The sequence below is a fragment of the Monodelphis domestica genome, chromosome 7 (assembly GCF_027887165.1).
Source record: "Monodelphis domestica isolate mMonDom1 chromosome 7, mMonDom1.pri, whole genome shotgun sequence".
Classification (NCBI taxonomy): Eukaryota; Metazoa; Chordata; class Mammalia; order Didelphimorphia; family Didelphidae; genus Monodelphis; species Monodelphis domestica.
In genome coordinates, this window is record NC_077233.1 from 88215345 (window position 1) to 88241784 (window position 26440).

The following is a 26440-nucleotide window of genomic DNA, read 5'->3' on the forward strand; positions in this document are numbered from 1 at the left end:
TGACTAGCCATTTACCTTTACAGCCAACTTTTGCAATATGGCCAGTTTCCTAGGTCCACCAATGTGAAGAGAAATAGGGAGGGAGAAAAAAGAAGTCTTTCCAGAGGTGTGTTTTCTTGTGGTCTGAGATGTGTAAGGCAAGGAGATCCAGACAGCTCTTAGATTTAATCAGTGATCTTAGCAATAGAGAAAACATATTAGTGATACCTTTTTGTTGAATATAAGTAGATATGTTTATCTGTTACTACAAATTTTAATTATTTTATTAGAGATTATTGTATTTCAGCATTTTCCTCAAAAGTCTCATGTAATCAAAACTTTAGTTTGCTTTTTACACTTAAAAAAATCATAGGGGTAGGAGGTGTCTCAGAGGATAAAGAGTCAGACCTAGAGACAGGAGATCCTGGGTTCAAATATGGTCTCAGAAACTTCCTAGTTGTGTGATTCTGGGCAAGTCAATTAACCCTAATTGCTTATCCTCTTCTGCCTTGGAACTGATATTTGGTATCCATTCTAAGATGGAAGGTAAGGATTTAAGGGAACAAACTCATAGAATATCAGAACTGGAAGGCATTTTTGAGATCTTGAGATATTGAAATAGTCCAACCTCCTTATTTCAGAGAAAATTGAGGCCAGAGAATTAAAATATTTGTCAAGTTATAAAGCTAGTTAATGGCAGAACAGGGGTCTCCAGAGTCTCAAACCTGTGCTTTTCCCACTTAAAAATGAAGTTATCTAAATTGGCCAGAGTATTGTTTAGATCATTGGGAACCCTAACAAACACCTTCTATTCCTTCATCCTCTATTTGTTTTGGAGAAATGTTGACATACTTTTTTTGATCGATATTTATTTATTATATTTCTGCTTCCATAGGCCAAGCCATGACTTCAGGATCAGTGCACGTGGACTCCAAAGCTGAGCTCACTACCTTGTTAGAGCAGTGGGAAAAGGAACATGGCAGCGGGCAAGATATGGTGTCTATCCTCACCAGGTAAGATGATTTAGTATTCTTTGCTAATTTGAAGACTAAAAAGGAAGTTGGAATTCTAGTAGTGTTGCCTGTTTATATATATATATATAAAATATCTAGTAATGTCACCTGCTAATGTATGTGTGTGTGTGTGTGTATACATATATATATATATATATATATATATATATACACACTACATTTTCATTGAAATGATTTAAGGCATTGAGAGATTGAAAAGTAGAGTTCAAGCCAGCGAAACTTATCAACTGAATGTTCCAAGAATGGAGTCATTGAAGCATAAGGAAAGGTAAAGACTGTTCTTGGTAGCAAAGCAATAAAGAGAATACTCATTGTTTAAACAGTGAAGAAATAATATATAATGCTTAAAGAGGAAGGTAATTCTCAATAATAGTTTAATAAATAAATATTTATTTTTATTATAAAAAAAATAGTTTAATAAACGTGTAGCCAGAATTCCCTACTTACTGTTTACAAAGTACTTTCCTTCCAGCTTTGCTGTGATATATATCAGTTGCAGAGGATAATGGAGAACTGTTTGGTATAGCATATTTCAGGAGTAGCGAAAAGGAATGATATGTCTCAAGAGAATGTTGTGGGAATGATGAACAGATTACCAATTGTAGCTGTGAAAGAACAGAAATTCAGACGTAGGTATGATGTTTAGGACAGTGCATGTGTTCAACTGATTGGCATATGTGTTTTGAGCACCTACCATGTGGTCGCCTCTGTGTTAGGAGCTGCATACAAAAGAAGTATAAGCCAAATGTTTCCCTCAGGGATTTGACAACATATTGGCAATATAAGATTGTAACAATCAGGGAATAAGACAATAGGTAATCAAATGTTAAAATTATATTGCAGTTAAGGTGACACCTTAATTAAGGAAGTAAAAGTTGCATCGTTTTCACTAGGGCTCAATTTTGATAGCTAAAAATTGAGAGGATTGAATCAGATCTTTAAGATTTTTTTCCCAACTCTAATAAAATTCTTTGGCTAGAGGAATCTGGAAAGAATATAGCATTAAAATAGTCCATATTTATTTAGTGCTTCATGTTTACCAAATAAATTTTTCCCAGCAGTCCTGTGAGATAGATTGGGTAAGTATGTCTTAACCCCATTTTCAGGTGAGGATATCAGCTCATGGAGACGAAATGTTTTCTTCTTGATTGTATAAGCTAGTAGTTGTCAGAAATTTTAACTCATGTTTCTGACTTCAAGTCTAGGACTTTTTTCAATATACCACTCTGCTTTTAGTAAGAGAAGACTTTGTTGAAGAGAGTTTTGAAATGTGGCTTAAAAAATTATTTGAATAGACTTGAGGCTAGGGAGAAGGGGATATATCATGTCAGGAGAAATAAAGAGAAAAAGCACTAAGATGAGAATGAGTATAATTTGTTTATAGGATAGTTAGAGTTTGGCTCAACTATAGTAAAAATTACATTGCAAAATATAGGGAATAAGATTGGATCAGCAGAATTTGATAAGATTATTAGAACACCTTGAAAGCCAAGCAGAGGACTTTAGACTTGGTTTAGTAGAGCATTTTGAGCATTTATTATGAAAGGTAGTGTTTCAATAGGGTTAATGTAGCGAACAATATAGTTAAGATTGATATAACTGGCTAATCCTAAAGTAAGAGAAATTTTCCAGGAACTATTGTTGTAATTCATAGCCTAGATTGGTGACAGTGGGACAAGGTATCAGGAATTGTAATGATGTTGAGATAGGAATTTTCTCTTTGTTCTAACAACTAATGGACCATTTGTACCTCTTCTGACTAGTCCCCCCCCCTCCCCCAATTTGTATAATTTGTTTGTTTTTCTACTATATTGTTCCAGATAGAAGATATTTCTTTTTCTGCCATATAACTTAGTATATCCATTTACCTATAGCTAATCTAAATGATGGCAAGAGTAATTAAAACCAGAAGATACTCTACTAGTTAAAACTGCAGTGTATGTGGATCAAGTTGTCTCATGAACAGTATGCTAGAGCACATTGAAATGAGATTACAGAGGGTAGTTCCTTTGGACAGAGAAAACCAGCCCTGGAGACAGGGGTCCTGAGTTCAAACTGGAGCTCAGAGACTTCCTAGTAGTGTAACCCCAGGCAAGTCAATTAACCCCCATTGTCTACTCTTTGCTGCTTTGAGAGATAGAGAGAGAGAGAGATTTGGAGAGATGACCTACTGTTTAATTGGTATAAGAAACTTCCAATGAGGAAACTCTCAGTGGAAATAGACACCTACTTTACAAAATAATCTTCAGATATTATCTCATTTGAGCCTCCTAACAGTCATATGAATAGATGCTATTTTTCAAATCCTAATTTTACCGATGAAGATACTGAGGCAAAAATGATTCGTCCATGATCACAAGACTATTGAATGTCTTAAGATAGGACTTGAATTCTGGTTTGCCTGATTCTAGCTTCACCATTCTATGCACAGTGCCAAGCTGCTTCTTATGATTTAGGCATAAGTTCCAGCTGTGACCCTGGATAAGTCACCTATCCTCTCAGGGCCATAGACAACATTAAATTGGATTATTTCCATTATTTGTTTGCTATACTTATAGTTAATGGAACTTCCCAGAGATCCTACTGTATGGTTAGTATCACTTCTAAGATAGAATATTAGCAAAGTTTAGGCAATCAGGGTTAAGTTATTGTCTAGGGTCACACAGTTAGGAAGTGCTTGAGATCAGATTCGAACCCAGATCCTCGCGACTCCAAGTCTGTTACACTGTCTACTGTGCTACCTAGCTACCCTTATATATTTAGCTTTTTAGAGTTTAAAGTACTCATCTGAGTTGGATTTTTCTGGACTTTCTTTTGTTATTTTTTCATTAACAGTGAATAAAGGAATATAAAATATCTCTTTAAGGGTGAAGTTTTTGTATTTTAATGGGGTAAAGGAACATTTGTAATCTCCAAGATGCATAATGTTCTCTTTATTGAAAGGAAAAAAAAAAGAAATGGGAATGTACAATCCAGATTTGTAGGGTAGATCCTGAGTTCCATTTTGAACATGTTGAAACTAGGGTGTCAATAGGATATGCTGATGGTTCTTTTCTTTTTCTTTTCTTTTTTTAAACCCAAACTTTCTACTTTAGTTACAACTCATTTTTTCTTCATTTTTTATTGTCATGCAAAACATGCTTCTATTCATTCATTTATCTATCTTTCTATCTATCTATCCATCTATCTATCTATCTATCTATCTATCTATTTTTTTATTTAAAGATTTTTTTGCATGATTACATGATTCATGTTTTCTCTCTCCCCTCATCCCTCTCCCCTCCTAGAGTTGACAAATAGTTCCACTGGGTTGTACATATTTATATTATCACTTGAACCCATTTCCATATAACTTGTTTTTGAAAAAGAGTAATTCTTTTTTTTTTCTATTAAATTTTTTACATGATTACATGATTCATGTTTCCTCTTCCCTTTCATCCTCCCCCCCCCCTCCTGGATTTGACAAGCAATTCCACTGGGTTATACATATATCTTATCACTTGAACCCATTTCCACATTATTCATTTTTGTAAGAGAGTAATCCTTTAAAACCAAAATCCCAAACACATAATACCTGAATAAACAAGTGATAAACCATATGTTTTCTTCTAGATCTTTATTCCCACAGTTCTTTCTCTAGATGTGGATAGCATTCTTTTTCATCAGTCCCACAGAATTGTCCTGAATTATTTATTATGTTGTTAATTAATAGCAAACTCAATTACCTTTGATTGTCCTACAGTGTTACAGTTTCTGTGTATAATTTTCTCCTGGTTCTGCTTATTTGACTGCACATCAGTTCATGTAGGTCTTTTTAGTTCTTGTAGAAATCCATCAGTTCATCATTCCTTATAGACCAGTGGTATTCCATCACCATCATATACCATACTTGTTTAGCCATTACCTAATCAAGGGATCACCATATTTTTCCAATTTTTTTGCTACCACAAAAAATGCAGCTATAAATATTTTTGTACAAACAGATCCTGGCCCAAGAAATAAAACCAAAAATACACTAATGTGAAAGATGACTCCAATAGTTCTTTCTCTGGAGGTGGATAGCATTCCCTGTCAGGATTGTCCCAGATCATTGCCTCTCTGAGCGTAGCCTAGTTTTCACAGATAATCATCATCTTAATATTGTTGTTATATTATGTACAATGATCTCCTAGTTCTGCTTATTTTGCTCTGCATCACTTTCCGCAGATCTTTCCAGCTTTTTCTGAAATTATCTTGCTTATCATTTTTTATAGCACAATAGTATTCCATTACCAACATGTACCACAATTTGCTCAACCATTCCCCAATTCATGGACATCCCCATAATTTCGAATTCTTTGTCACCACAAAAAAGAGCAGCTATAAATATTTTTGTACAAGACAAGGGCAAGGGCTAGGGAACTGGAGTTAAATGACTTGCCCAGGGTCACATTGCAAGGAAGTGTCTGAGGCCAGATTTGAACCTAGGTCTTCCCAACTTGGGGATTGGGACTCTATCCACTGAGCCACCTAACTACCTCCAAATGGTTATTTTCAGCAGATAATCATCCACATAAGATTGTGACAAAATACTACCTGCAAAATAAAATAAAGATAACTTTAGGGAAAAAATATGTTCTTTCTTTTGACACACAGTGGAGCTGGGTATTTAGGATGTAAAGCTGGAAGTGAGTGGTGTCTGATCTGATCACTATAAGGTCTAGACATTTCACAGACAGTAATCATTTGTTTTGCAGTAGGAAAAGAAGTAATCTTCATTTGTTGGTCATTCTGTTTGATCCATTATTCAAAGTCCCTGTGACAAATGTAGAACAACATTTTGGGGGCATGTTTATATATTTCTTGTTTGACATGTTCTACACTAAAGTGTTCCTGACTTAATTTCCTAAGTCAAGGTGTTAGTACTGAGGCATAGTGAATGACAAAAAAACATCTGAGAGTTCTGAGAGGGCAGAGGCAAAATGGAAGAGAAAAGCAGGGACCTCTCTGATTTCTAGCAAATTTCTCTCCGAACAACTTAATCACTTCAAGATGGTTTTTAGAGTAACAGAACCTACAAAAGGATAGGGTGAAACAGTTTTCCACCCTGAGAAAACTTGGAACATCCGCAGGAAAAGTTTGTTGTATCAGGGTGGGAGTAGAATGCAGACCAGTGTAACAGCAAGCCCTGCCTGGGCAAGCCAGCTCAATCCTTCAGGGTGACTAAATCAGTAGCAGTTATGGCTTCTGGAGCTCTCAGTCCATAGATGATAAGAGTGTTGGACAAATTGTCAGAAGGCAATTTCAGGGGTCCCTTTGTTGGTAGTGGGTCCAGGACTCTTGTATTCAGTTTTAGGTAATAGTCCTGGGTCACAATCCCAAGGCAAGGAGGAGTACTTAGCAAGTGTGTGCTTATGGCTTCAGGGGAGCTGGAACCCTGGTCACAGTTCTAGGCTACAAGAGTGCTTATGGTCACTCACAGATCAGAACTCACAGATCACAGATGAGAAGAGTAGTAAACACACTGCATAAAAAACCTAAAGCTTGTGAAAGTACCCCCCTACTCCACAGAAACAGAGTCCAACTTAAGCAATCTTTAAAGTTAAATGTCAAGAAAAAAATCTAGAAAAATGGGCAAACAATAAAAAAAAGTTCACCATAGAAAATTATTATGGAGACATGAACAAAACACAAACTCAGAAGAAAACAAAGTCAAACTGCTGGATCCAAAGCCTCAAATCGCAATATGAATTGGCTTCAGGCCTAAAATCAATTTGTGGTAGAGCTCAAAAAGGATTTTAAAAATCAGATAAGAGAAGGGTGGAAGAAAAAGTTGGGAAAAAGAAATGAGAGTGATACAAAAATGCAGTGAACCTTTCATGACCTCATGGAATAGAGTTCCTCCTCCCAGGTGTTTGTGACATACCATTTCTGCTGAGTACGCCAAAACATAGAAATCTCAGTTCAAGGCTGCATAAACACTTCCAAGAACTCCTGGGAACGGGATAACTCACCTGTTCACATTCTGGGGAGGATTGGGGAGGATAGATTGTTTCTCTCGAGAAGAGCTTTAAATCTGGTGTGCTGCTTGCAATAAACATTCATTATCCCTCTTTGATAATGTTCCAGTCTTTCTTTCTTGCGACTCCATAGCTGTTCTCCGACAGCTCTAAGCTGTCCCCCAACAGTTCTAAACTGTCCCCTATTGCGACTCCCTAGATGTCTCCAGCACAAAAAAGTCATGAAAAAATAGCTGACAGTTTGTAAATTAGATACAAAATAACTGAAGAAAATAACATCTTAAAAAACTAGATAAATGGAAAAAGATGTGAAAAATTCACTAAGGAGAACTCCTTAAAAAGCAGAATTGGCCACATGGAAAAAGAGGCAGAAAAACTTACTGAAGAAGAGAACCTTTTTATTTTTTAATTTTTATTTACTTATTTTTAATTTAAATTAATTTATTTGCTCAATTTAGCACATTATTCCTTGGTTACAAGAATTATATTATTTCCCTCCCTCCCCTCCCCCCACCCTTCCTGCAGCTGACACGCAATTTCTTGGGTATTACATGTGTCCTTGATCAAAAGCTATTTCCATGTTGTTGGTGTTTGCATTAGGATGTTCATTTAGAATCTATATCCCCTCGACCCCATGTCCTGAAGCAATTGTTTTTTCTTCTGTGTTTCTATTCCCACAGTTTTTCCTCTGAATGTGGATAGTGTTTTTTTCTTGTAGATCACTCCAAGTTGTTTAGGATCACTGCATTGTCACTAATGGAGAAGTCAATTACATTTGATTGTACCACAGTGTATCCGTCTCTGTGTACAATGTTCTCCTGGTTCTGCTCCTTTCACTCTGCATCAATTCCTGGAGGTCATTCCAGTTCCCATGGAATTCCTTCACTTTATTATTCCTTTGAGCACAATAGTATTCCATCACCAACGTATACCACAATTTGTTCAGTCATTCCCCAATTGAAGAGCATCCCCTCATTTTCCAATTTTTTTGCCACCACAAAGAGTGCAGCTATGAATATTCTTTTTTTTCTTTTTTTTTTCAAAATGCCAACAAATATTTATTAAATGTTTGATGAGTTCCAGGCACTATGCTAAGTTCTGAGTATACAAAGAAAGGCAAAAAACAATTCACGATTTCATGGAACTTAAAATCAAATGAAACAGAGGAAGGTCTCCATTATGTTGGATAATTTGCTACCAGGTATTGGTAGAAAGACATGAGCAACTCATGAATGGACCATACTCTGTGCTGGTGAAATGAGTATTCATAGAGTTGAAGTCAAAGATCCATTGAAATATGCTCAAATGCCCCCAAACACTTGAATGGAATATATGTGGTATGGGTATGTCATCAGGAAGGGAAAGATCAATTCTGAGGACAGAAATCATGCTTTATCCTTTGTATCATCCCCCCTCAGTATTGAGTTAGATGCATAGTAGGAATTTGCTAAAGGCTTATTCACTAAACTGTTAATGACTTTGTTGACCTATGAAATCGTGAGACTAAGTTATTTGTGACCTGACAGCACTGGACCTATTCTTAAATAGATTCAAAGTAGTGTGAGTAGATCAAAAGGAAGGAAAATATCAGTCTCACCTGGCACTAATAGATTTACAGCTGGAAGGGACCTCAGAGGCCATTTAGTACAACTTTCTCATTTCACAGGTAAGGAAAGTGAGCCCCCCCCCCCCCCAAAAAAAAGGGCTTTCTCAAGGTCTCAAATAAAGTAAGCATTGTCAGTGAAGCTATGAATATTCTTCTACAAGTCTTTTCCCTTTTTATCTCTTTGGGATACAAACCCAGCAGTGCTATGGCTGGATCAAAGGGCAGGCAGTCTTTTATCGCCCTTTGGGCATATTCCAAATTGACCTCCAGAATGGTTGGATTAATTCACAATTCCACCAGCAATGCATTAATGTCCTGACTTTGACACATCCCCTCCAGCATTCATTACTTTCCTTTGCTGTCATGTTAGCCAATCTGCTAGGTGTTAGGTGATACCTCAGAGTTATTTTGATTTACATTTCTCTGATTATAAGAGATTTAGAACACTTTTTCATGTGCTTATTAATAGTTTTGATTTCTTTGACTGAAAATTGCCTATTTATGTCCCTTGCCCATTTATCAAGAACCTTTTTAAAAGTAGATTTGGGTAAGTAGAAGTTAAGGATACCATGAAACATCAAGAAACAGTAAAATAAAATCAAAAGAATTAAAAAAAAGGAAGAAAATGTGAAATATCTCATTGGAAAAAAACTGACCAGGAAAATAGGTTCAGGAGACATAATTGAAGAATTATTAGAGTACCTGAAATCCATGATCTGGTAAGGAGGCTACATTTTTGGGGGTGGGGGTTGGGGGGTGGAGCCAAGATAACTGCTCAGTTGCAGTGAAAGTTGAAACCATTCTGAGAATCCTCTCAAACCAATTTTAAAGTAGTGCCTCAAAATGACAGGAATCACAAAACTAAGAACTAGATGGAGTGAGGGGGTTCTCTTGTGGAAAAAATCTTGAAAGGAATGCAGAGAGGGTCAATTTTCATGGGATAAGGGGGAACAAGAAGTAAAACTGCACTAAGGAGTGTGGGCCAGCCATTCCCCACCTACTCTGCCGGGTTGTTAACCTGGGCATAGCCAAACTTTGGGATCCCAGGACCCTGCCTAAGCCATCAGCAAAGGAGGCAGAATCAGCAGTTTTCGGAACTTCTAGTCTGCAGACTAAAAAAGGCTGGGAAAATGAGCAACCAGTGAAAGAAACACCTAACCATAGAAAATTTCTATGGGGACAAAGAGCAATGCATAGTTTCAGTAGGGGATGGTTAGATCAAAGCAATCACACACAAAACTTCAGAGAAAAATTGGAATTGGTCTCAGGCACTGGAAGAACTAAAAAAAGGAATTAAAAATCAAGTAAGAAAGGTGGAAGAAAAATGAGCAAAAGAAATGATAGTGAAAAAGACAAATAACAGTTTAAAAAGCAAAATTGGTCAAGTGGGAAAAGAGGCACAAAAATTCAATGAAAAAAAGCATAACATGAAAGGTAGAACTGACCAGATAGAAAAGAAGGATCAAAAGGCTGTGGAAGAAAATAATTATTTAAAAATTAAAATTGGGCAAATAGAAACTAATAACTTCATGAGACATCAAGAAATAATAAAAACAAAATCAAAAGAATTAAAAATAGAAGAAAATATGAAATCTCTTACTGAAAAATCAACTGACCTTAAAAATAGATTCAAGAAAGACAATCTATGAATTATTGGACTCCCTGAAAATCATGATTGCAAAAAAAAAAAAGACTAGACATTATATTACAATAAATTATCAAAGAAAACTGCCCTATTTTTGAACAAGAGTAATAGAAACTAAAAGAATTAGGAGATCGCCTACTGCAATAAATCCCCAAATGACAATTCCCCAAAATGTTATAACCAAGTTAAAGAGCTCTCAGGCCAAGGAGAAAATTCACCCAGCAGCCAGAAATTCAAATATCATGGAGCCTCAGGCTTATACAGGATCTGGAAACTTCTTCTACATTGAAGGATCAGAAGGCTTGGAATATGATATTCCAGAGGGCAAGGGACCTGGGTTTACAACCAAGAATTACCTACGCATCAAAACTAATTATATTCTTTCAGGGGAAAATATAATCATTTAATAAAATAGAAAATTTCCAAGCATTCCTGAAGAAAAGACCAGATAAATAGAAAATTTGATGTCCAGACACAAAATTCAAGAGAAGCATATAATGGTAAATAAGAAGAAGAAATGTAATGGACTCAGTAAGGTTCAATGCTCTATATTCCCACATGGAAAAATTATATTTGTAACTTTTAAAATTTTTATCATTACTATAGTAATTCAGAAGTATGTATATAGACAGAGGGTGTGGTAATAAGCTGTTTAGGATTATATGCAATAAAAGGGATGAAAAAGAGGATTGCATTGAGAGAAATGGGAAGAGAGAGGTAAAATGGGGGTAAATACGTATGTTACATATAGAGGCATGGGTGGGGAACTATTACAATGGATGGGAAAATGAGGGTTAGGGTTAGGTGGTGATGGGTAATACTTTAACCTTACTGTCATTGGAATTGACTCAGAGAGGAAATGATAGACTCAATGGGGTATATACTCTTTATCTTACCCTATAAGGAAGTAGAAGGGGAATAAGAAAGGTGGTGGTGTGCAGGGGAGTAATATAAATTAGGGGAATGTTGGGGTTGGTGATTAAAAGATCTTATAGAGAAGTAGGAGGGGAATAAGGAGGAAGGGATTGGGGGGTATGATTAAAAGCAAAATGCTTATGTGGAAGGACAGAGTGAAAGGAGAAAGTACAGGTTTAAAAGGACAAAACAAGATGGAAGAGAATACACAGATGGTAATCATAATTGTGAATGTATATAGGATGAAATCACATAAAATGGAAGGGGATAGCAGAGTGGATTAAAAAAATATTCTACAATATGTTGTTTATAAGAAACATTTGAGGCAGGTAGAACACTGTAAAAGTAAGGGAATGGAGCACAATCTATTGCACTTTGAGATAAAAAAGCTGGAGTACAATCAAGATTTCAGACAAAGCTAAAGAAAAAATAGATCTGATTAAAAGAGATAAGGAAAGTTAATTACATTTTGATAAAGGTAGCATAGAAAATGAAGTAATGTCAGGACTTAACATATATGCACCAGATAGTAGAGCTTCCAGAGTTTCAAAGGAGAAACTAAAGGAGCTTAAGGAGGAAATAGACAGTAAAACTATACTAAGGGGGGCGAATCTCAACCTTCCCCTACCAGAACTAGATAAATCTAACCAAAAAAATAAGAAAGAAGTAAAAAGGAAGTAAATGGAATTTTAGAAAAGTTAGATTTAATATATATCTGGAGAAAATTGAATAGGGATAAAAAGGAATCTACCTTCCTTTCAGTAACACATGGCACATACGCAAAAATATTCCATGCATTACAGCCATGATGGAGAACCTATGGCATATGTGCTAGAGATGGCACATATAGACCTCTCTGGGCACACATGCCAAGGACCCAGTGCACCCATCCCTACACAGATTTCTCTAAAGTTCTTAACTAAACAGTCTGAATGGGGTGTAGCTGAGCTGCTCCCTTTCGCCTCTCCCCAGTAGGAGTTAGTAAGCTGGTCTCTTCTAGACTGTATCCCTTGAAGCATAAGATTGCCCCAACCCATTCAGAATACAATGACCTCTTAATTACCTTTGGCTTGAGTGAGAAAGAAACAACTTACATCTTTACTATCAGAAACAACCAGTGTCTTTACTATCCAAAGTATTTTGGGGATTTGGGGATATATTTTTTGAGTTTGTACTTTAAAAATGTTAAAAACTGTAGTGTAGTGATTTAGGAATAAGTTTTATGAGCCTGAGGCTAGGCTAATAGCCTCTTCCCTGTTTTCTACCCCCCTTCCTCAGTTTCTTTCTTAGGCTACTCTTGGGCACTTTAGTCTGTTCATCTTGCATTCAAAGGAGTGCCTGCCTGAGGGGAAAATAGTGACTTGTAATCAGCCCTGTATCCAATTAAAACCTGACTTCAGTTAAAAAAAAAGGTTAATTTGGAAGATACCCTTTTCAGGAAGGCTGGACCATGATGGGGTGAATGTGTCAGGATCATGTCATTTAACCTGAGGGTTATACTTTCCTGTAAATAAGAGGTTTTCCTGTAAGCTAGGGTTTTTTTGCTCCCCCCCCCCCCCCTTTTTCTCTCTTTCTCTCTCAGTAAAGTGTTGCATTTGAAATGGCTTCTGGTTCCTTGAATAGTGATTAAAGAGGGTATACTTTGAAATTTTCAAGGTCCCCTCATTTTCCACATTGGAGAGGAGCTAGGTTTGAGTGGGTCATAGCTCATATAAGTACAAGGGAGCAGAGTAGAGTGCTTGCTTCCCTCTCTTCTCCCTCTCCCCAAGCCTTGACTACATCACCCTCTCCCCTTTCTAGTAATCCAATGGGAGTGCTTCCTCCCTTCCCTGGGTGGAGTAAGGGGGGAAAGCAGGGTGCACCCAGCACTCAGTGGTGGGAGGAGCACAGAATGTGGTCTCTGAGGGGGCATGGGCATGGCCCTTAGTCTTGGGAGGGGAGGCTGGCACTCCATCTCTTAAAGGTTGCCCATCACTGCACTAGGGCATAAAAACTTCACAACCAAATTCAGAAAAGCAGAAATAATAAATGTAACTTTTTTTATCATAATGGAAAAAAAAAACTATAATAAATAAGGTTCATGGGAAAGCAAATTAAAAATTAATTGGAAGCTAAATAATCTAATTCCTCAAAATGGATGGGTCAGCTCTTATAAGTAATTTATTTCATTCAAGAGAATAACTATGCGGAGACAACATATCAAAATTTGTGGGATACAGCCAAAGTAAAAATCAGGGGAAAATTTATATCCTTGAATGCTTATATCAATAAAATAGAGAAAATGCAGATAAATGAATTGGGCATGAAAAACAAAACAAAACTAGAAAAAGAACAAGTTAAAAATTCCCAGATAAAGACCAAATTAGAAATCCCAAAAATAAAAGGAGAAATGAATCAAATTGAAGGTAAAAGAACTATTGAACTAGTAAATAAGACTAGGAATTGGTACTATTAAAAAAAAACCCAAGTAAAATAGATATGAGTATTGGTTAATTTGATTAAAAAAGGAAAGAAAATCAAATTACCAGTATCAAAAATGAAAAGGGTGAATTCACCTCAATGAAGAAGAAATTAAAGCACTCATTAGGGGCTCTTAGAGCCTAACTTCGTGACAGTAAATCTGACAATCTAGGTGAAATGAATAAATATTTACAAAAATATAAATTGCCTAGATTAATAAAAGAGGAAATAGTTTCCCAAAGTTTTATGTTACAAATTGTCTGCCTCCCTTCTTTCCTCCCCTGTCATGGAGCTGGCAAGCAATTCAGTCTGGGTAATAGATGTATTATCATGCAAAACATGCAAAAGAGAACATAAAATACTTAAATAATTCCATCTTAGAAAAAGAACTTGAACAAACACAATCAATGAACTTCTTAAGAAAAAATCCCCAGGGCCAGATGGATTCACAGGTGAATTCTATGAAACATTTAAAGAACAATTAATCCCAGTACTATATAAACTATTTGGCAAAATAAGCAGAGATGGAGTCCTACCAAGTTCTTTTTATGATACAAGTATGGTTCTCATATCTAAGCTAGGAAGACCAAAAACAGAAAGAAAATTACAGACCAATTTCCCTAATGAATATTTATGTAAAATCTTAAAATATGAGCAGATAAAGAAGCTAGATATCTTTCAAGAAATTATGAAGAAAAACTGTCCTTATGTTCTAGAACTGAAAGATAAAATAGAAATAGGAAAAATCTACCAGTCACCTCCTTAAAGAAATCCCAAAATGAAAACTCTCAGGAATTAAATTATAGCCAAGCCCCAGAACTCCCAGGTCGAGGAGAAAATATTACAATCAACCAAAAAGAAACAATTTAAATATCATGGATCCACTGTCAGGGTTACACAAGATTTTAGCAGCTTTTACATTAAAGGATTGGAGGTCCTCAGAGGTCAGTAAAGCTAGGATTATAATCTGTACAAAATATTTATTGCAGCTCATTTTTAGTGGCAAAGAATTGGAAAGTGAGGGGACTACTATTATGCTATGGGAAATGATGAGCAGGATGATTTCAGAAAGAAAACTGGAAAGACCAATATGAACTGATGCAGAGTAAAATGATCAGAACCAAGAGAACATTACATATAGTAACAGCAACAGTGTTGAATTAACTGTGAATAACTTGGCTATTCTAACTGTAAGGATTAAAATTATGGCTGAGACTGAATGTAATAATATTTTTTGGTCGCCAAGGATTTTATTTGTAAAATCCTAACGAACACCCAAGTCAGCTGGAAATTTTATGGTGCTTTAATTGATCTAGCGGAGGAGATTAAGAAGAAGGAAGAAGGAAGGGGCTAGTACTGGGCAAAAAGATTAGATCATCTAGAAAGTAAGGATTTGAGTGTGAAGGAGGAAAGAATCAGCCTGACCTCCAAAGGGGCTCAGCTAAGATACCTGAACCTGAATCAGCTCAAGGGAAAAACTCACCACCCAACTCTCCAAGATGTCGAAACGCCTAGCATACTCTCAGCCAGAGTCTCAGCCAGGGAAAGAGGAGGAGAGAGGAAGTGATGTGCCTTATATAGACAGTTTTACATCACTTTCCTGCATCTCATCTGTACCAGTGATGATTTAGCTTGATTTAGGACAGCCCAGAGGTCTGTCCTTTTTTTTTGCACATGTCTGTTGAAGGCCATTTCCTTAGATAATTAAATCTTGAGTTTGATGTAGACCTTCCAAATCTTGTTAAACTAAGAAGGGAGGAGAAATGTAGTTTCCAATACCTGATTCTGTTATTCCAAGTATCTCCATTGTTACTGATCAAGAAATAGCTAAATAACATCTTCTAAAGAATGGTCTGATTAGGGTGGAATAGTTTTAAAATTAACATCAGCAATACAATGATCTAAGACAATCCCAAAGGACTCATGATGACCAGTGCCATCTGATTGCAGAGAAAGAACTGATGGAGTCCGAATACAGACCAAAGAATACTATATTTTACTTTGTTCATTTTTATTTTTGGTTAAGAGTTTTCCACAAAAGGACTAATATGAAATTTTTTTAACCTGTTTGCACATGTGAAATCTGTATTAGATTGTTTATTGAAGAAGGGAGAGCTTTTGAGACTCAGAATTTTTAAGAAGCATGTTAGAAATTGTTTTTACATGTAATTGGGGGGAGAAATAAAATATTATTAAAAAATGAGTGTTTACATAAAAAATATTTTTTTTGTAGTTTTGGGGAATTGGAAGCCCTGTAGTTTACTATAACCTTTTATACTGATTGTCCATTAAATGCTAAGAGATGCCTTCTCCAGATTGTATCATAGAATTATAAAATATAAAGGCTAGAAGGCACCCTAAAACTTTCCCCTTTTCTTTTCCCTCCTAGTGCCTATTAGTTCCTCCACTTTTTTGTTTCCCTGGTTATACTTTTTTCTTTTCCCCAATTGACCCTTTTTGGCAAAATGGTTCAACTCTTCATTATGTTATGTTTTACTTCTTGAGTCCTTTGTCCCTTCATCCTATCTTTGAGCATGGTCTTCCATGGTCCAGGCTTGTGTTCTTCCCACCTCCACTTCTACCTATGTGCTACTGAACAGAATTGGAGAATGTCACAAATTATGCTGATTTGTTCTATTTCAGATATATTTTTGGGGTGTATGGGGTGCTCAGGGAGGAGTAGTATCTCTGGTATGGAGGGCTTGTTGTGCCCTCCTAGGGCAGTTCTCCAGCCTCTGACCCTCACCTGACATCCAGCTCTCACTTGTGGCTCCCACTAGCTGCTAGCATGCGGCAGTGGCCACACCTCGGGCAACGGCTTCAACCTTTGTGAGGGTAGCCATCGGGTCGTCGATCCCTGGTGAACCAGGGCTTTGCTCACCCAGCATGTGAAGACTGCTTCGGCTGAACAGATGGAAGAAACCAATAAGAAGGTTCAACGGCTGAGATGGTGACGCAGCAAAGCACTGTGGAGTGCTTAGGGCATATTGGAGCACAAAAGACAACATGGCCACCCAATGCAGCTGAGGAAGTCTCCAGGTGTAATGACTTTTCGTGCCATTGGACCCAGGCTTCCAACGCCAAGAGAGTGGTACTGTCTCTGTGCAACGACTTTTCCACTTAAATCTCCTTCACGCACAAGTGTCTTTGTGCACACTCATCTATCATAGATGAAAACGCACAAAGACAATCGTCATCCTCGGTTACCGAGAGACTACTACTACTATATATATTTTCATTTGGACCCTCACTACAGCAAAGCAATCCTTTGACACCTACCTAATCAATTCACAATCCTACTTAACACAGCAGCTTTTCCAAACTTTTTCCATGCTCAGCAACCCTCCCACATCTTCTTTTCCTTCAATCCTCTCAGCTGAGAACCTTGCTTGATATTTCACTATAAAAATGTCATTCATTGAGAGCTCCTTTTTCTCCTCTCCCGTTCACTTCACATCACTCAAATGCTTTCTCTCCTAATACATAGCTGCCTCATGTGAAGAAGTGATCCTTTTCCTTCCTACGACAAACCCCTTTCGTGTGCATACTCTTCTTTCTTATAGATTATCACCTCTTTTAGCCCTGCTTTCTCACTGATGCTCAATCTCTTTTTTTCTGCAGTTATTTCCATATTGCCTGCAAAAATACCCATCTCTTCCTCATCTCAAAACCCTGTCATTTGATCCATTCATTCCCAGAAGTGATCATTCTATATTTTTTTACTTTTTGTGGGTAAACTCTTTGAGAAGACCTTCATTGACAGTGTATCCATTTATTTTTTTCCTCTCACCATCCTCTTAATGTTCTGCAGTTTGACTTTCAATCTTATCTTTTGGTTGAAATTCTTCTCTCCAAAGCTACTAATAATCTCTTATTTGCCAGATCTAATGGATGTTTCTCAAACCTCTTTTTTTTTTCTTGAACTCCCTGTGACCTTTGGCACTCTTGATTACCCTCTTTTCCTCTATATTCTTTTCTCTAGTTTTTCATGACACTGCTCTCTTCTGATTCTCCTCCTACCTGTCTGACTAATTATTTTTAATCTCTTTCTCTGTCTCCATCCAGGTCCCATTTGCACTTGCTAATTGTGGATGTCCCCTAAAACTCTGACTTAGACCCTCTTCTCTTTTTTCTCTATAATTTTTTTCTTGGTGCTTTTATCAACCTCTATAGATGTCACTATCATTTCTATGCAAATGATTCTCAGATTTTTCTATCCAGCCCTTCCCTCTCACCTGACCTCCAGTTTTAAAAGCTGCTGATTGGACTTTTTGCCCCAGATGTCTTGTAGACATATTAAATCCAGCATCCAAACTGAACTCCTCTTTCTTTCCCAAACCTTTCCTTCTTTTTTTAACTTGCTTATCATTTTTGAGGGTACCATCATCCTCCAGGTCACCCAGGCCTAAAACCTAGATGACTTTTCACTTGTGAATTTCATCTCTGTCTCCCCAGATGATTGCAGTAACTAACCTTCTGTGTCTGGCTTCTGTCCTTCAAGTCTCTTTCCACTCCATTCCTTCCATTCAGATGCTAAAGTTCAGATCTAACCCTGTCATTTCTCTACTTAATCAACAATCCTCTTTTTGGCTTTTACAACTTGGCCCCTTCTTACCTTATGTTTTACTCTCCATGTATTCCAGGATCCAGGGACACCAGTCTATTTGCTGTTTCTTCAATACTGCATTTCCTGACTATCGATGCCTGTAATGCTCTCCTTCTTTACCTCTACTTCCTGGATTCTCTGGTTTCCTTCAAGCCTCAGGACAAAAAATTTCTTCCACAAAAGACCTTTCTCCTCCATTTTCCCCTTGTTATGTTGGGGCCTTCCCTCTGAGATTACCTCCTAGCTTACACTATGTATACCTTACTTGTATGTAGCTTTTTGCATAATGTCTTTCTTCTTTGTCAGAGTATGAGTTCTTCCTTAGCAGGGGCTGTTTTTGCCATTCTTTGTATCTTCAGTGTTTAGCATAATAAGAAGCACTTAGATACTTGTTTACTGACTGACATTGCTTAGTTAGTGGCAGAGTTGGGACTTGACCATAGTTTCCTCCCTCAATCAAGGACTGGTGGCCAAAGGTTCATGTTTAGTGTTGGAAGAGGCTCAGAAATCAGCTAGGACAATTGTTTCATTTTCCATATTGGGAAACTAAGATCTAGGAGGACCCTTGGCCAAGGTCATGCAGGAAGTAATCAATAAAATCAGAATTTGAACCCAGGTCCTTTGATTCCAGTAGCCATCAGTCAGTCATTACTCTTTCTATTCTATCAGCTTTATTCCTGCTTTCCACTATTTTGTGCTGCTACCTCAACATTACTAGTAAAATCTTGAAAGTCCCCTCTCCCTCTGTATATCAAAAAGATAAATTGGATAGCATTTTCCTTTGCTTATTTTTGTGTCTAATAATCCTAAGACTAACAGAATGTTTAAAAATATTTTTTTAAACATTATTTTATTTGGTCATTTCCAAACATTATTCATTGGAAACAAAGATCATTTTCTTTTCCTCCCCCCCACCTCTCCCATAGCCAACGCATGATTCGAACCCATTTCTGTGTTGTTGGTATTTGCATTAGAGTATTCATTTAGAGTCTCTCCTCAGTCATATCCCCTCCACCCCTGTAGTCAAGCAGTTGCTATTCCTTGGTATTTTTACTCCCACAGTTTATCCTCTGCTTGTGGATAGTGTTTTTTAGATCCCTGCAGATTGTTCAGGGACATTGCATTGTCCCTAATGGAGAAGTCCATTACCTTCGATTGTACCACAGTGTATCAGTCTCTGTGTATAATGATTTCCTGGTTCTGCTCCTTTCGCTCTGCATCACTTCCTGGAGGTTGTTCCAGACTCCATGGAATTCCTCCATTTTATTATCCTTTTAGCACAATAATATTCCATCACCAACATATACCACAATTTGTTCAGCCATTCCCCAATTGAAGGGCATCCCCTCATTTTCCAATTTTTGGCCACCACAAAGTGCAGCTATGAATATTCTTGTACAAGTCTTTTTCCTTATGATGTCTTTGGGATACAAACCCAGCAGTGCTGTGGCTGGATCAAAGGGCAGAGTCTTTTATCGCCCTTTGGGCATAGTTCCAAATTGCCCTCTAGAATGGTTAGATCAATTCACAATTCCACCAGCAATGAATTAGTGTCCCTACTTTGCCCCATCCCCTCCAGCATTCATTACTTTCCATAGCTGTCATGTTGGCCAGTCTGCTAGGTGTGAGGTGATACCTCAGAGTTGTTTTGATTTGCATCTCTCTGATTATAAGAGATGTAGAACACTTTTTCATGTGCTTATTAATAGTTTTGATTTCTTTGGCTGAGGACTGCCTGTTCATGTCCCTTGTCCATTTACCAATTGGAGAATGGCTTGATTTTTTGTACAATTGATTTAGCTCTTTGTAAATTTGAGTAATTAAACCTTTGTCAGAGGTTTTTATGAAGATTGTTTCCCAATTTGTTGCTTTCCTTCTTATTTTAGTTACATTGGTTTTGTTTGTACAAAAACTTTTTAATTTGATGTATTCCAAATTATTTATTTTGCATTTTGTGACTCTTTCTAAGTCTTGCTTGGTTTTAAAATCTTTCCCTTCACAAAGATCTGACATGTATAGTATTCTGTGTTCGCCTAATTTTCTTATAGTTTCCTTCTTTATGTTCAAGTCATTCACCCATTTTGAATTTATCTTGGTGTAGGGTGTGAGGTGTTGATCTAAACCTAATCTTTCCCACACTATCCTCCAATTTTCCCAGCAGTTTTTATGAAATAGTGGATTTTTGTCCCAAAAACTGGGTTCTCTGGGTTTGTCGTATACTGTCCTGCTGAGGTCACTTGCCCCAAGTCTATTCCACTGATCCTCCTTTCTGTCTCTTAGCCAGTACCAAATTGTTTTGATAACCGCTGCTTTGTAATATGGTTTGAGATCTGGGACTGCAAGGCCACCACCTTCCTTTGTATTTATTTCCCTGGATATCCTTGATCCTTTGTTCTTCCAAATGAACTTTGTTATGGTTAAAAATATTTTTATTTCACTAAAGAACATGTGTAAACACTATTAATGGTAACAATTAGCATATATAGAATTTTAGGATTTGCTAAGTGCTTTATATATTATAATTGGTAATAACAGATATTGCTTTAAACATTTACACTTTAAAGATTTGATATTTCATTTGATCTTCACAACAACTTTGAAAAGTTAAATGCCACTATTGCTATCTACATTTTACAAATTAGGAGACTGAGGCTCAGGACACTGCAATCATCTGGGGAGACAGAGGTGAAGTTCACAAGTGAGAAGTCATCTAGGTTTTAGGCCTGGTTGACCTGGAGGATGATGGTACCCTCAATTAAATGACTTATGCTGGTTCTCACAGCCAGTAAGTGGATGAAGCTAGTTTTTATCTCAGGTTTTCTTAACTCACAAGTCATGCCCAATTCCAATATACCACAAAATATAATGGTAGAGTCAGTTCATCAAAAGAGATTTATATGGCTCTCTAGTAGCATCATATGGTTAATGTGCATTAGTATATGTAACTGCTTCTTTACTTGAATTTTCATTTCCCAGAGTTAGAAATATTTGGGTTTGCCATAGGGTTTTTGAAGTCTCCAGCAATGAAATGCATAGTTTGTTTTGTTTTTTATTCCTCAACTTTCCTATTCCATGTAACAAGGAAAATGATAATAGCCAAAGAGGTAGCTTTGGACTTGGTAGTCTAGAACATCTGAAGACACTTATGTGTTCCTGGGCAAGTCACTTTACCTCTGTCTTAATTTCATGAAAAATGGAAATAACAAAGTATCTACCTCCCAAGGGCTTTTTTTTTTTTTAAGGATAAAATGGGATATTTGTAAAGAGCTTTGCAAAACTTAATGTGCTATTTAATAAATGCTATCTATTATTATATGAATATGTACATAGAATATATTAGCTTCCTTTTAGTTCTCTTGAATTTCAGTATTTGCAGTAAAAGGAATAATTTCAGTCATAAATAACTTGTACTCTTGATGGGGAAATTGTTCAGAACTACCCACAACTTTTTTTTTTTTTTTTGCACCAGGGCATACCTATTTGTTTCAAAATAGGCAGTGTATTTGGGGGAGAGGGGATGGAAAAAGACTTATACCTATTAGGAAGTTAACAGAAGTTGTTTAGATTGGCCAAGCAGAGATATAAAGAGTCTGACTACCATATTATTTATTCCCTACTGGTACTGGAACCTACTGGTTCCCTTGGTTGTCAGGAGAATTTGGTTACACCCTCCTAGACCTCAATTTGTAGAGACTATGCAGACATAAATAAAAGAATAGATAAAAAAAGAGTCCTACTGTACCTATCTATTTAAATCCATGAAATTCTGAATTACTATTTAGTTGTGGGCTCATTCCAATTAGTGTGGCAATTATTATGGAGTCCAGGTTAGCAGGCATTAGATCTCAGATAGTCTTTAAATCTAAAGGGGTTTGAATTTCACATTTGATTTGCCAGTCTCCTCAGTTTCTCTGTGTGTGTGTGTGGGGTTTGTTTTGTTTGTTTGTTTGTTTGGTAGTAAGTTTTGAGTTCTTTTGCCCCAGGAAAATGTCATTGTTTCATTTACTTTCTGGGTGAAGTTTTAGACCTTGGTTTGTGATTCTCCTTTCCCATTTTCTTATTTGTCTCCTCCTTACTTACTCTTAGGTTTTTCCCCTTATTTTCCTTTTTGGGCCGAAATGGTTATTTGTAGGAGTTTCTCCTTCACTGTTAGAATTCAAATACTTTTGACAAAACACATGCTTACATGTTTGTTTCAATGCTGTCATGCTTGTGTTTCAAAGGAAGGAGCAAATCTTGATCATTTTCCACTAGTAGGCTAATGTTTCACAAAAATGTTCACATTAATCTCAATAAATTTCTCCTTTTATTATTAGTGACTTTCTTTTTACAAGTATGATTTCAATCAATCAACAAGTTTGTTAAGTTCTTGCCATATTCAAAGAATGGTGCTTGGCTACAGGGATACAAATAAGAATGAAAGTCACTATTCCGAAGAAGCTTATGCTTTGATTGTTTGAATGCCTATTATAGGTTAAGTTGCTTTTTTAGTACACTTGCCAGTTTATGACCAGAACTTTCCTCTCCTTTTGTATTAGGATGTCAGAGTTGATTGAGAAAGAAACTGAAGAATATCGTAAGGGAGATCCAGATCCATTTGATGATAGACATCCTGGTAAGATCTCTTTTTATTGATTCTTGTGTTTGATCTTTGTAAAATAAAAAAGCTGCTAGTTGTAGTAAATGTTTTATATTATGAGACTGCCTTTTTCCAGTTAGTTCAGATAATGTTTGCATGTTACCCCATTTGTTTCCTATATGTTATTCTGAGGAGAATGTGAGTATCTTTAGACTTGTAAAGTTTCCAGGAATTCTGAAACCATGATAAAAATGAAGGAAGGGGGAAAAATAGGAAATTCTGGGTGAAATTGAAGCATATGTAATGTTTTGAGGGTAGGACATCCTTTGCAGATCAAAAGTCACTTTCTTTGGGAGCCTAAATTACATTATATTTATCTTGATTGGCTTAAAAAATAACATTTGATATGTTTAGAAGGATGAATGCCTGAATAATTTAAGACCTTCTTTTTTCTTTTTCTCTTTTTCTTTCATTTTTTGAAAACCCCAAAATCTGGAGTGAATTTTTTTCATATTCTCCCCTTAAGCCATTACATTTTTAGATAATGGGATTATGCCTGTTTTACAAAGTAAGTAACTGACAACAAAGCAACTATTTGTTCTATAATAACAATAATTACAAACATTAAGTGCCTATTGTATGTTAGACATAGGGTTTTTCAAAGTTTAGATAAGATGTGAAACTTGTCATGGCACTTGTAGTCTCATAGAGGATATAAAGATGTAACTATAACTAATAAATGCACAGTATCATTTCAGAAAAGTCTGGCAGCATCCTTGTGAAGTAGTGCAAAGACTGATGGCTATAGAATCCAAAGAATGGGACTGTAACACTGATCTGACTCTGCATAGGCCACATATATATTCTTTTCTTTCTAGTCTTCATACCAAAATAACTACATCCTCAATATCCCATTAATTTAATAATATTCATTGTTTGTTCTTCCGAAACCATTTCCCTAAATTTTCTCTTCTATGCCCCTTTTATAGTTCTTTTGTATTAAAAAAAATTGTATTGAAGCAGCTAGGTATCTCAGTGGATTGAGAGCCAGGCCTAGAGACGGGAGGTCCTAGGTTCAAATATGACTTCAGACACTTCCAAGCTTCTGTGGCCCTGGGCCAGTCACTTGACCCCCATTGCCTAGCCCTTAATCACTCTTCTGCCTTGGAGCCAATACACAGTATTGACTCCAAAATGGAAGGTAAGGGTTTTAAAAAAAAATGTATTGAAGTCTTTTTTTCTTCATATAGCTAATGCCCCAAAGATACTCCTTCACCATAGACCCCTCTCTTCCCTCATATGTATAGTAAACATATCAATGCATTGGCCATGTCTGACAACATATGCTTTATTCTATACTTATAGTTCATTGCTTCTCTGACAAAAGGGTGAGGTATGTCTTGGAATTCTAAATCAAGATTAAGCACTGCATTGATTTGAATTCTGATGCCTTTCAATGATTTGTTTTTTGATGATGTGGTTACATGGATTGTTATCTTGACTTTCCTTATTTTATTCTGAATAGTTCATACAATAGTAATAGCTAGCATTTATATAGTGCCTTAAGATTTGCAAAGCACTTTATAGATATTATCTCATTTTTTTCCTCACAGTAATCCTGGGAGGTAGGTGCTATTATCATCCCTGTCTTATAGGAAACCAAATCAGACAAAGGTGAAGTGACTTGCCTTATACCCAGGTCACATAGTTTATTAAGTGTTTGAGGCAGGATTTGAACATAGATCTTTTGGACTCTAGGACAAGCACTGTATCCATCATGCCACTTAGCAAACTCTAACAAGTCATTTCAAATTTTAATTTCTTATTCATTATTTTTATAACAAAATAATTTTCTATTATGTTTTTGTTTTAGTATTTCATAATTAAGAATATCCCATTTGTTTTTTATTTTGTACTGTCACAAAAAAGTTGCTATAAATATTTTTGTGCACATGTCACTTTTCTGTTTGCTTTTGTCCTCTTTGAAGAACTTGTAACATTGGTCAGAGTAGACAGGGTGCAGTGACCTTTCTAGTATAATTCTAGATTGTTTCCTGGAACAAAGACATTATAATTTTATATTCTCACCTCTAATACAGTCTGATGGAGTAGATCTAGGGAACTTCATTGTTGTTTTAAAAGCTTCTAGGTGGTGTAGTGGTGGAGAGAGGGCTGGACCTGGACTCCAGAAGACCTGAGTTCAAATCTCATTGTAGTTATTAAATAAGTGACTCTGGGCATGTCACTTAACCACTTTCTATGATTCAGTTTCCTCATCTGTAATATGAGAATAACAATAGTAACTATTTCCCAGGGTTGTTGTAAAAATAAAATGAGATGGTATTTGTAAAACTTTTTCTAAACCTTAAAATGTTAAATAATGCAAGCTGTTGTTATTGCTATTGCTATTATTTTTGTGTTCCTTCCATTGCCCAGTAGTTAGAACTATTTACTCTTTTTCTTTCTGGTTAATTTAGCTAAAAGTATCAGATTTAAGAGAAAATTTAAGTGTTGAATATAAGTCCTATAACCAGAATTCTAATTCAGTAATAACTTAACAATCATTTAAAAAATATCTACTGTGAACAAGGCAAAATCCAAAGCTCTGGAGATGTAAAGACAAAAATGAAACAATTTCTTTATTCAAGCAGTTTATATAACATGGTAATATTAGAATTTGAAGGGAACTTGAAGGTTATATACTCTAGCTCCATCTCATTTTATTTTATTATTAATTAAAAAAAATAAATTACTTTCCATTGTAGAGTCAAAAATGTATATTGGTTCCAAGGCAGAAGATTGATAAGGGCTAGGCATTTGGAGTTAAATGGCTTGCCCAGGGTCACATAACCAGGAAGTGTCTGAGGCCAGATTTGAACCTATGGCTTCCTGTTTCTAGGTCAGCTCAATCCACTGAATCTCTTACCTTCCCTTTCCATCTCATTTTACAGGCACAGAGATGATGTGGCTTATTCTAAGTTATACAGTTGATAAATGATAGAGCCAGAATTTGAACCGATGTTCTGACCAGATGAAGAATTTTTCCCATTGGGGGAAGCTGGGTGGCTTAGTGGATTGAGAGCCAGGCCTAGAAACAGGTGGTCCTAGATTCAAATCTGGACTCAGACACTTCCTAGCTGTGTGACCCTAGGCAAGTCACTTAACCATTATTGCCTAGCCCTTACTGTTCCTCTGTCTTGGAACCAATATACAGTTATAGTATTGATTCTAAGATGGAAGGTAAGAGTTATTTTAAAAAAAATACTTCCCATTGTACTATGGCCACTGTTGTTTTTTAATAAATCTGAAATATGGAGTATATTTGTGAATAATAGCAATGAAGATGGAAGGCATGAAAGAACAAATAATTTATTATCTGATTTTTCTGCTGTCTTCTATACTGATAGTTTTGTTCTCACACATAAAATAGTTTCATTAGGTATTACAAATCAGAGTGGCCAAAGGGTTCATACTAGACCCTCTGCCATACTTTCACTAGAGTTTTCAGATGTAAACTTTACAGAGTGAAAATACATTAGTTGATACAACATGGATTCAGTAAATGCTTTATAATGTAAGGATGAAGATAAACATAATGGGAAATTATGAAAGCGGAT

General features: G+C 36.3%; 1 protein-coding gene across 16 annotated transcripts in view; it reads left to right on the forward strand.

The window, feature by feature from the left end:
* Positions 1 to 26440, forward strand: part of DCAF1 (DDB1 and CUL4 associated factor 1) — a 122361-nt gene that overhangs the window by 36131 nt on the left and 59790 nt on the right. For all 16 annotated transcript variants that reach the window (XM_056805004.1, XM_056805008.1, XM_056805000.1 and 13 more), the window contains exons 2-3: positions 875 to 992; positions 22783 to 22859. In XM_056805004.1, coding sequence (XP_056660982.1) covers positions 883 to 992; positions 22783 to 22859 — 187 coding nt within the window. In that variant the 5' untranslated portion in view covers positions 875 to 882. The remainder of the gene's footprint in view (positions 1 to 874; positions 993 to 22782; positions 22860 to 26440) is intronic.